The 11452-nt window shown below is 47.7% G+C and overlaps 1 protein-coding gene across 1 annotated transcript; it reads right to left on the reverse strand.

Moving 5' to 3' along the window:
- Window positions 1-255: 255 nt before the first annotated feature.
- On the reverse strand, window positions 256-9023 carry HMGB1 (high mobility group box 1). The gene is made up of 5 exons (XM_061374476.1): window positions 8838-9023; window positions 5820-5982; window positions 5367-5512; window positions 4219-4393; window positions 256-2261 (listed from the first exon to the last, which is right to left on the reverse strand). The coding sequence occupies exons 2-5, from the start codon at window positions 5967-5969 to the stop codon at window positions 2085-2087; spliced, it is 648 nt and encodes a 215-aa protein (XP_061230460.1). The 5' UTR covers window positions 5970-5982; window positions 8838-9023; the 3' UTR covers window positions 256-2084.
- Between the last annotated feature and the right edge of the window lie 2429 nt (window positions 9024-11452).

Genomic DNA, 11452 nt, shown 5'->3' on the forward strand with positions numbered 1-11452 from the left:
TCTGACGACCTGGGGAAACAAAAAAACCCTTCAGCACAGAAAATTTATTTGCAATTGGTTATGAGCATTTGAACGGTCGATATGCAGTTTAAGGAGGAAAAAAACCAAACTCTGTCCTAAGCTTTCTATCCCAAGACCTCGTGGACAGCATTGTTCTTCTGCCTTGAACAGAAAGCAGGGATGTACATAGCTGCAAACACCAACACACACACAAAAAAGCCCCTTAGGGTATTAAGTGAGCCATTTAACTAAGTATTTAAAACCTCTGCAATTATTAGTTTATTAGTATCATCCAGGATTCAGATGTTCAATATTTCTCCTGAAGTTATACATAAATGCAAATTGAAATAAGAATCTGAAAGTCAAAATTGTATAACAAAACAATACTCCATCACAAAAGCGTGTAAAATTACAAGAATGCTTTCTTTTTTTTTTTGCCTTTTTTTGTTGTTTTTTTTTTTTTTTAAACACTGGCACTTAAGAGAACCATAATTTTGTAACCACAAAATTGCCAAATTGTCCCCCAAACTGGTAAGCAGGTATATGTGAAAATAGTTACAGTTGCCAGCACTTGAACTTTTACTAAATATGCAAAAAACCCCTTAGCTTTGGTTTTGGAAGAGAACTATAGTTGACCAAATTAGACATTGTTGGTATACCATAAACATTTCACTTTTTAATGCAAAATTTAATAAAATGTACTTTTCCATACAGCTATATTTAACTTAAAAATGGGCAAACATCAAGAGTGCGGTATAAAACCTAACAGGAAAAATACATCTTATCTCATTTTCAATTTGAGACAATATACAGCTTTGTTTAAAGGGCTAAAACTAGAATTTCAAGAATACAAATATGAATTTACATAGATTTAACAAATAATAATGGTACCATTTATAGAAATCTTAGAAAGAAAATTCATTTCTTGTGGGCCATTTGCTACCAGGAGAGTTTCATGGTATAAAGCCCGTGGCCATCACCAGACCTGTCACCAAAAAATAATATGGTAGTTTCATGCTTTTAACTTTACACATTTTAGGTATGGTCATCGCTCGCAAGTGTCCAGAGATTTACAAATCCAACTTCCATTACATGGTAACGGAATCACACCTGTAAATGTCTCCACACCAGACGGGCATACGTTCTTCCTATGGGTCCTTCGAGGACAAAATTGAACATTCCCTCCCTCCCCGCCCTCCCTCGCCCCCCAAGTATTCCATTCCTGTAAAATTGAACTCTATACTTCTCAACTCTCCAAGACTGGTAAACTCATGCAACTCACTAGAATATTACATTTCACAAAAATCTGAGCAAGTTTCAGGTTGTTGAGATAGAATTTTTTGTTGGTTTGTTTCCAGTTATGGAAGAATATTCATTCATCATATGCCTACACATTTCTTTTCTTACCCTATCCCGATTATGCAGGGTATGCAGATCAAAGCTTTGTTTATCAGCTGGTTATATGAAAGATGAAAACTGTAATATTCCCGTGATCCCATACGGGCATTCAATAAAGCAAAAGATGAGTTCCCCTCAAAAAAAAAAAAAAAAGAAAGGAAAGGATGATTTTCCAAGGGCACCTATTGAAAGGACAACAATACTAATAAAAAAAAATGTATTTACTTAGAAGCATTCAGAATGTCAACAAAACAGCTGCAACTTTTCTTGTTTCTCCTTTTCGCAATTACAGAGTGGTATTCAGTTAACAGAACAACAATTATTTTTTATGATGCATCAGAGACAACCGAAGATGAAAAAGGAACTACATCCCCATGTAGAACTAATTTGTGCTGTGCACCAACAAGAACCTGCTTTAAAACTCCCATGCCAATTTACAACCCCCACACTGTACCAGGCAAGGTTAGTGGCCGTTGAAATACCACTGAGGACAGGGCTATCTAAAGACACATTCGGTAGTGTGTTAACTATACAAAAAAAGAGACACTGTACAGTTTAAAAACAAATCTTACACAGCCTTACATTTCAATTTTGTTTTGTTTTGTTTTTTTTCTTTAAAAGGAGTGAGTTGTGTACAGGGGGGTTAAATGCTTTATAGACAAGAAAGAAATTGCTCTAAAAGAGACTTATTCATCATCATCATCATCTTCGTCCTCCTCCTCTTCCTCTTCTTCATCATCTTCATCCTCTTCGTCCTCATCCTCATCTTCCTCCTCCTCCTTCTTCTTCTTGCTCTTCTCAGCCTTGGCAACTACTTTTTTGCCTGCATCAACCTTCCCTTTGGCCCGGTATGCAGCAATATCCTTGGAGGAGAAAAGCAGGAAGAATCTCTCAAAGATGTAACCAGCCAAGTGCTCTGAACAACTTCTAAACAAAGTCCCCCCCCAGGTATCTGCCCCTGCTCCACAGCCAGAGGGGCAGGACTAGGCACTGTAGCTGCAGTTACAAAGGGGGCTGAGGCCCAAGGCTGGAGAACAGGGAACCCTCTAACACAGAAATGATACTGGCAAGCTGGAACACACACTGATAAGCCTCTGGTATTAGACTTCTGGGAACAGACTGGAAAAGCTGCTGCCTCAGATTGTAAAAGCACAGCTGAGCCCACTGTCCCATAAGGAAATGAAGTAGGGAGACCTCTTAAGGTCCCTTTGTAGCCCTAAATTCTATGATGCCTAAGGAAAATCCTTGTTTGAGGCACAGGATTGTAATTAGCCAACAAGAACACCCTGGAATGACATGTCCTAATATTCGCAATGTTACGCCTCAGTGAAGAGCAGTTATACAGAATTCTGCCTAACTGAAGTTTACAAAATAAAAGGTATAAGAACTTGATTAAAGGGTAGACAGTGCCACCTTCTGCATGCAATAAATTTATTCCAGTCATTTATAATGCATAAAATTCAGTTCCTGTTACAGGGAAGTCAAAACCGTACCTGGAAGGCCAGGTCAGAAAAGCGGTGAAGACTTCCCAACTTTGTGCCAAAGTAACAAAAACAATTACGTAACAGAATCGATCTATAGGACTGAAACATGCCAGCAACAGAGAAACGTCAACACAGTTATGCAGATGGCCCAAACCTTCCAGTATTCCCCACCCAGCAAACATTACACCACTAATCTCAGTTCCTGCAGACTCCCTCAAAGCTCAGCATGGAATCTGTAGAAGATGCAATATCCACCAAGTCAAGCAGTGAAACCCCACTTGTAATTCTAAGAAATACAGGCAGTACTAGTGGAGATCAGTACCTGGGAATAAAGATTAATAATTCTACCATTTAAAAAGTCTCCTGTGAGTTGCCCCGGCTGTACATACAAACAATTACCATGCTGCACAGGAAGGACAATGTGGGAAAGCTTCGAGATCTGCAATTCCTCTCCAGCACATAATTAGGACTCAAAGGAGCTACCTTGATCACTAAAATGCTGTAATTTTAAAGTGGTTTTGTTTGCCAGCAGGAGAAATACCAGAGGAAGGTCACAGCACATGAATGGCTATATATGTGGTATACATTAGTTATAGGTGACTGATGATCCATTGTAAAGCATTATCTGGGGATGCTAACATGGATCTCCTCCTCCTTTAGTTTCCTTGTGTTGGGATGGGAATCTGCCTCTGGAAATAAAACCACAAAGTGCTACCCTGTGTGTGCAAAGCAGTTCCACAGCTCCCATCACGATGGGGGGATTTAGCTTTAATAATCAAAGAAATCATATATGCTGCTTCGTATGTTTACTAACTGTGTTTACTTACTGGAAAGTAGCTGGGCACAAACCAGGTACTGGGAAAAACACGTCTAAAACTAGTATCTCCTTAGTACTTTGGCATTATCACAAGAATAAATTTAAGAAAGCTGTGTACTGGTAATCTTAACATTCAGGGATGCTCATCAATCCCTCCAAAATAAGGGAGAATTAATTTATTCTTTACTTGTGTTACTTACTACTAACAACTGAACTCAGATACTGCTGTGACCTGTGGTTTTAATAATGAGACAGACACCATGGCATCCGGCAAGCCATCACTAATGGTCTTGAACTACAGATGAATGCAAACAGTTGAACACAAGGGACTGCAACTTAGTGTTACGGAAACAAACCTCAGGCCTCCTTATTTTGAGGGTATTTTCCAATAAATACGATCAGATTTGTCATTGACATACTATAATTTGCAGCATCAGAGTATATACGAAGGGGAAAAAAACCCAAAGTCTAAATTAAGGCTTGACCTCCCCAGAACATCTCCATAAACGTCAATGTTACCTTTTCATACTTCTCCTTCAGTTTGGCAGCCTTTTTTTCATAAGGCTGTTTATCATCTGCAGCGGTGTTGTTCCACATCTCTCCAAGTTTCTTTGCAACATCCCCGATGGACAGACCAGGATGTTCTCCTTTGATTTTTGGACGAAACTCGGAGCAAAACAAGAAAAAAGCCGAACTAAAGAGAAAAAAAAAAAAAAAGAGAAAATATTATTTTAATTTTAGACTTAAAGTTTTGTGACCCTAGCTGCTTTTTCTTAAAAGAGTGTTTTGGAAAAGCACCTGCAAGCGAGACAAACATTAATGACAATGGAAAGCATTAAAACTGAACAAACTACTTCAAACACTTAACGCATCCCTGTCTCTTAAGTAATGCCACACATCTGGTCTGATTTCAGCAGGACCCCCAGAAGGGCAAATTTTGCATACCATCGCTGACAACATCTCAAAAACGAGAACAAGTGAATGATGCCAGAGGAGAAAATTTTATGTCAGAACTGTTAAAAGATGGAGAAGCTGCATTATTTGTTACAAAACTTAGTATTTTCAGATGACAGCATCAGCCCAAGTAAGAACATTCACATCTACTGGAACTTCCCTGTTCCTTTCAGGATTAGCTCCCCTTAATATATACACAGACGACTACCAAGTACTGATGTTGAGTAGGAGGTGAATCTGAAGTCAGTTGTCGTTCTGTAGTGACTGAAGTTTTAATTCTCCAAGCTGGTTTTGTCAAGATCATCCCTCTAACCTGTTCTGGGTAAAAGGCTGTAATTTTAAGTGAGCTGCCAATCAAAAACTTTGCTCAAGCAGCTGACGAGAGCAGGGCTTGAAGAATTTCATTGCCATTTTACACTACAATTTATGCTCTTTAACAGAAACTGAAAAAAATCTGAACTACACGTTGTTGGTTTTTCTGTACCTACTTTCAGAGGCTGACATTATTCCAGCTCTGATAACATATGAGCCTGGAAATAAAGACCTAGCATTTCTAACTAAAATTTCAACCGATCTTTATGCTACTGGTCAGGAAAATCAGTGTCGTCTTTGTATTTCTGATGCTCCTACACCGGGATAATAAGATCATCTTATAGATACACTCCAGCATGACGGTCCTGAACTAGGTAAGCTAAAACTAGAAATATACTTACGGAGGCCTCTTAGGTGCATTTGGATCCTTGAACTTCTTTTTTGTTTCCCCCTTAGGTGGTACATAGTTTTTCATTTCTTTCTCATAACGAAGCTTGTCGGCCTTTGCCATATCTTCAAACTTCCCTTTCTCCTTAGAAGACATAGTCTGGAAGGCAATTACAATCATAGAGTATGTCAAGTTGGAAAGGACCCATAAGGATGAGAATGGTACGTTAAAAGTTCAAAAGCATATCAAGTCCATTCAAAAATATGAGTTGCGGGAACTAACGGTAAGGCAAGAACAGTGGACTGTTACCACTCATCTTGTAACTGCACTTCATACTTATCTAAAATCTGAACTTTAAAGAGACCATTTACAGTCTTGAGTAGTTTCACACAAAGCAGTCACTTAGGGTTTTGATTAAAATGATCATCAGGGGGTACCAACATGGATCCCCAGTGGTTATTCCTACCTTCCACCGTTCTGAGCACTTTTTTGAGAACTCTGAAAAGTTCACTGAAGCATCTGGATGTTTCTTCTTGTGCTCCTCCCGGCAGGTTTGCACAAAGAAGGCATATGAAGACATTTTACCTCTCGGCTTCTTAGGATCGCCTTTGCCCATTTTGAATGATTTTCTGTAACAAAGTGAAAAAGACACCTTTAAAACCTGTACTTTCTACCAACCAAGGTGGGAAGAATAAGCCACAATGAAGGATCAGACCAAACACAACCCGTTGAGGCAGTATTCCGAGACCATACGATGGGAAGAAGTTTCTCTTACGAATAATTTATGTAAGATTTGTGCCACCACTGGTTGAGGTGAGCTAGACACAAGAAACCTGACATCTCAAAGGGCCTTCAAAACATGCAGGTCTGATCCCCTGCAAATAAAAATGCCCCTTCTAAGGAACCTGAAGGCAACTACTGCAGTGGAGACTGCAGTTTGTGGTGATCACTGCTAGTGTATCAATCATATGCTTGAAAAGAGTAAGTTGCAATGAAAGGAAGGAAAAAGTACCAGACTACCCCATCTCAGCTGGTCCTCTGGTTACTGAATTCTCTCTTCCTACAGCCCGTGTTTGTACCCCCCTCCCCTGAAGGCCTTAGATGCTCATTTACAAAATATGTGTATTATTTTTTTAAATGTTGTATGCCATAAATTATCATCCTCCTTTTATGTATACTGCAAAAGCCTATTCTCCCTTTGTATGTGTACCTAGAAATACAGGATTGAAACACCACGCTCAGTCAAACATGTTATAACCAAGCCAGGGATGCTGAAAGTATGACATTTACATACGAATGGCAGAGCTGCTCTCCACAACGACTATCTGACTCTCTCAGGGACTGAGAGGGAATGAAAACACCTTCCTGGAACTTTCACACCCGAGTCAGACATTCAGAGTATTTCTTCATAGCTCCCTGGAAAAAGCCACTTGCACACTGACAAACTCAGCTCTTCAGCAGGAATTGAAAGAAACGCTTGAGAAAAGACAGAAACGAGTGGCACGCACAGCCTGCCCGTGTTGCCACAGAAGCAGTATTTCCTATCGGTTTGGCGGATAGACAGAAACAGATTTCTGCTCTGTGACTAAACACGTCCGGTTTGAAGTTTCTATCAAGTAAACAAGAGGGCTGAAGAACCAGGAGCGGCTCCTGCGTGCCATGGAGATATTTCCAGAGCCAGCCGGCACCACGGGCCCGCCTAGCGGCTGGGGGCAGGCGGGAGGGCCGGGGGTACGGGGCAGGGGTGTTCCACAGGCTATGGGAAGGAGTAAGCACCGTGACCCCGGCGCTGCGACAGTGAGTTGGCGTTTAAAAGCCTCCTTCCCGCCATTTTGGACGCTTCCCCTGCGAGGGGGGCTGAGAAAACTTCTCAAGTCCCTTAAAAGACCTGCTGGAGGTGGGGGGAGAGGACAAAATGAAGGAAAATTGAATAATAAGGGAAAAAAAGGAGCCTGGTTATGCCGAAGGAGGTGTGGAAGTTTTATTCTGCGTTCACATGAGGGCTCGAGCCCACGGGCAGCGAGCACATGTCCAGCGCTAGCAGCTGAGGCTGAGGCTGAGGCTGCGGCTGCCCACAGGCGGCGAACCCCGCTCCCGGCCACCGCTCGCAGCCCCGGGACAAAGCGCCCTCCCGGCCGCCGTCCCCGCGCCCCCGCGGCTGGGCGCGCCGCCCCAGGCCTGCCCCGCTCTCCGCCGCCATGAGGCCTGCCCGTTGAAGCGAGGCGAGGCCTGCGCCGCCGCAGCGGCGGTGGCGGCCGCCATGGCGCAGGCTCCTGGCGGAGGAGGTCACCCGCCGCCGAGCCTCCTTCCATTTTGTGCGCTGAGGAGACGGAGCAGCCCGCCCCCCCTCCCCCTTTCCCCGCCACCACACCCCCCGCGGCCCGGCGGGCAGGCCACGCCGCGGGACCCCCGCTGAGGGACCGCGGCGGGGCAGGGCGGCGACCCTCGTCCCGCGGGGGCGCGGCGGCGGCAGCGGCTGGGCGGTGCGGAATGGCCGCTGCTGGCGTCGCCCGCGCTCGCCGCCGCGCAGAGAACATGGCTCCTTCCTCCCTTCCCTTCCCTTTGTGTGAGCGCGCCCGCTACCCTGGCGCACACGCTCAGCCATTGCAGCCGGGGGAGGGCGGGCGGGGGGGGAGACGGGGAGAGGTGGGTGGGAGCGGGGAGCTGAGGGGGGCGAGGCCGGCGCGCTTCCAGCGCCTGCCCGAGCCCCGGCGGCGCGAGCAGAGACCCGGCGGGGACCCCCGTTCGCTCCGCTCCCCGCAGAGCCGCGCAGCCCCTGGGCCGCGGGCCCCGCGCACGGGAGAGCGGCGGCGGCTGCAAAAAAAAAGTTCCCCCGAACTGCGCCCCCGCCCGCCCGAGCGCCTCTCTGCTCCGCCGCCGCTCGCCTTGTTTTCTCGCTCGCTGCTCCCGTCAGCCATGTTATAGCCGGGCGGCCGAGGGGCCAGCGGCTCCCCGGCCCGCGCCCCGCTGCCCCCGCGTTCCCCGCTGGCCCGCCGGGGGCCGGCAGCGCGGCGTGGCCCGCCCGAAGCCCCCCGCAGCGTCGCCGCGCCTGTGCCCGCCAGCTGCCCCGCCGCCGCAGCGATGGCTACGGCGAGGTACCGTAAGCGGCTTACGGCGGGGCACGGCGCGGCCCGCGCCCCCTGCGGCGGGCGACCCCTGGTCACCACGGCTCCCCGCCCGGGCGGCTGCCTTCGCCCGTCTCCCTTTCCTCCTTCCCTCCCTCCCGCCGCCCCGCTTCCAAAGTCGCCCGCCGCCCGCGCCCCTGGCGCCCCCGCCCCGCCCCGGCCGGGGTCTCTCCGCCAGGGAAGGGTCTCCCGGGCACAGCTCGGCTCTCCTTTGTGTGCCGGAGCCAGAGCCAGCGCTGCCCCGCGCTCCGCGGCCAGGCAGCGGCGGCGGCACGGCGGCCAGCACCGGCTCACCGCCCGGCTGCGAGCGAGCGGGCGAGCGCGCCCGGCCAGCCCGGCGGCCCCCGGCGCGTACTCACCGGTGTCACAGTCGACACGCTGCCCTAGCTCGGTCCCGAGCCCCAGAGACGCTACCCCGGCCGCCCGCCCGGCCCCAGCGCTGCCTGGGTCCCTGTGTAGCCCGGTGCACCGCAATGGCTGTGAGAGCGGGATCGATACGCAGCCTCCTCACACTCTCAACGCTGGTAACATTACTCTCAACACAGCCCCATCCCCATTGGCTGCCGCCAAGCCAGCCGCCGCGCCGATTGGCCGAGGCCCTTCCATTGTCCTGACCAGAGAGCTCCGCCGATTGGGCGCGGCGCGGGACACGTCACTGAGGATTGAAAGGGCGCGCAAATATAAAAGTGAGCCGAGGGAGCCGGGCGGCGGCGGGAGTTGGAGTTCTGAGGTAGCGGCTTGGTGCTGCGCTGCCGATCGAGAGCAGCGCGGGCCGGCACTGCCCTGCCAGCCGCGCCACGGCCCCCCGCGCCCGGGGCAGCCACCCGCTGCCTCGCTGGGATCCCCGCACCGCCCCGGAGGTAGCAGAGCACCGCCGCGGCAGGCGCTTTCCGCGCCCCTTTCCTCCAGCCTCGTGCCGTCCCGTTTCATGGACGCGGAAAAGGAGGCGCAGCGGGGCTCGGGGAACCGAGCCCGCGTTTCCCCGCGCCTCACCCGGCTTTGCAGTCTCACGGCGCGGGCCAGCACATGGGCTGCTGCGTGCGCTGCTCTGCCTGCTTGCACGGCGCTGTGGGGTGGGTCGAGGTTTTTGCTCCCCGCAATGAGTAAGAACGAGTCGGAAGGCGCTTGCTTTCTTCATGAGCCCCGGGGTGCAAGGAGCGGGGGCGGCAGGCAGGCAGGCAGTCTCCCCGGTCCTCAGCGCTTCTGGAGCCAAGCCCCAGCACAAGGCAGGCTGAGCCGGGGAAAGGTTGGCAACCTGGGCCATATCTCACCTGTCCTTCACTTGCACCCTGCTCCTGTGTTACAATCGCTTGCATTGCACGAGTCAGATGTAGAGAACTTGAGCAGAAGGAATAACCCTTCACATCTGCATCACTTCACTGGTGCAAACAGCCTTGTGAGGAGCACTGACTGCCATGACATATCAAAAACCACTGTGCTCCCCTGAAGGACATTATCAGTGCACTTACTGAGTAACAAACTTGAATGAAGAGAGGGGTATGTGGTCACAAATGTTCATGTGCAAACAGTACATTTTTACTATCTATATAATTACCATGTTCTCTTTAATTCCTCTCTTACCTGTAAAGTTTCAAAGGGTTTGTGGTCTGGCACACACAGATTTGTCCTATTTTCATGTTTAGGTGCCCTACAAAAAAAATTAAGGATTGTACAGAGCATCTCTTAATGTGACCTGATACTTACATTGCCAGCATAATGCCGTTACAAGGGGAGAATGGCTTTTAAGATGTATTCATCTGATCAGAGTCCAATAATTTCTGTTCTGGATCCAAAGCCCAAGCCACTTACTGTTGCTGCTTGGTTTATGATTGTTGCCTCCTAACATTTCCCCACCTCAAGCTGGTGCTTCTTTCAAGATCTTGCTCTTGAGAAGACAAATGAATTCAAAATCTTCCTTCACGATTACCAATCATTTGGCAAGGTACCCTAGAGAAGTCAAAGAGCTTTCTATGTAATGGCTCTAAAACTGCCTCATTTGTGAAGAAGTGCTGATGGACACATGAAGAGAGCAGTTCTGCTTTCTAAAATCATGCAAAAATACATGAACAACAAGAAGCACTAATGTTGCTGTCTTAGGGAAAGGTTTTTCTGGCTGGTTTGTCTCAAAGTTGAAACCTTTACACAGAAATGGAACAGAGGAAAACTGTAACAAGCACAAGTGGTTACATGGCCTGGTGGGCAGGAGCTGATAGCTTGACACATACTGAACTTCTTTCAAGTTCCTTCCATCAAAATCAGACCAAACAAGCAGGAAAAGGCAGGCATTTATTCCCACCTGTTGTCTACAGCTAAGAATTTAGCAAAATGCAAGTGATGAGGAGGTTGTGATTATATGACATATTCATGTCATGTTGTGCTATATCCCTTCTGGTACTTTACAAACATTCCTCCTCCTGCAAACCTTACTCAAGTCCAGATCTGTTTTACGTTATGTTCCACATGACAGGTGCAGTCACATGAGCCACCTTTGACTCGACACACAGTGGCTTTGCCCACAGAATATTTGGGTCAAAATGTAACAGCCCACTGTGAGTCCTCCAGAAACAATAAGAATAAAAAAGTACATAGCTGCACCGGAAGTTTCAAAACCCCTATTTAGTAATTTTGGTGTTTTGCAAACTAGAGTATACTTTGGGAAAAGTCACAAGGATTGGACATCTTATTGCAAAGCAAGAGTAAGACTGATTTCTATTAGAGACCTCAATTTTTACAATACACTTTGTAGCTACTTACAAAAACTAATAGAAATGTTTGTAAGGAGCCTTTTGGTTCAATTTCTTTTCCACACAAAGCAAGCTGAACTTGGATGGGAACATCAGCTACGTATACTCAACCTCTTTTTAAAGCATCCTTTCGGTTTGTATTTGTTTTAGAAGTAACAGAGAAGGCCTCTCCAAAGACACACCTGTTTTCTAACCAGTGTATTGCTGAGTAGGAACAAAGAAGTTCCAAG

The sequence above is a fragment of the Neopsephotus bourkii genome, unplaced genomic scaffold, assembly GCF_033783945.1.
Source record: "Neopsephotus bourkii isolate Nb327-2 ecotype Australia unplaced genomic scaffold, CSIRO-AGI_Nbou_v1 NB_1638, whole genome shotgun sequence".
In the NCBI taxonomy this organism is placed as follows: Eukaryota; Metazoa; Chordata; class Aves; order Psittaciformes; family Psittacidae; genus Neopsephotus; species Neopsephotus bourkii.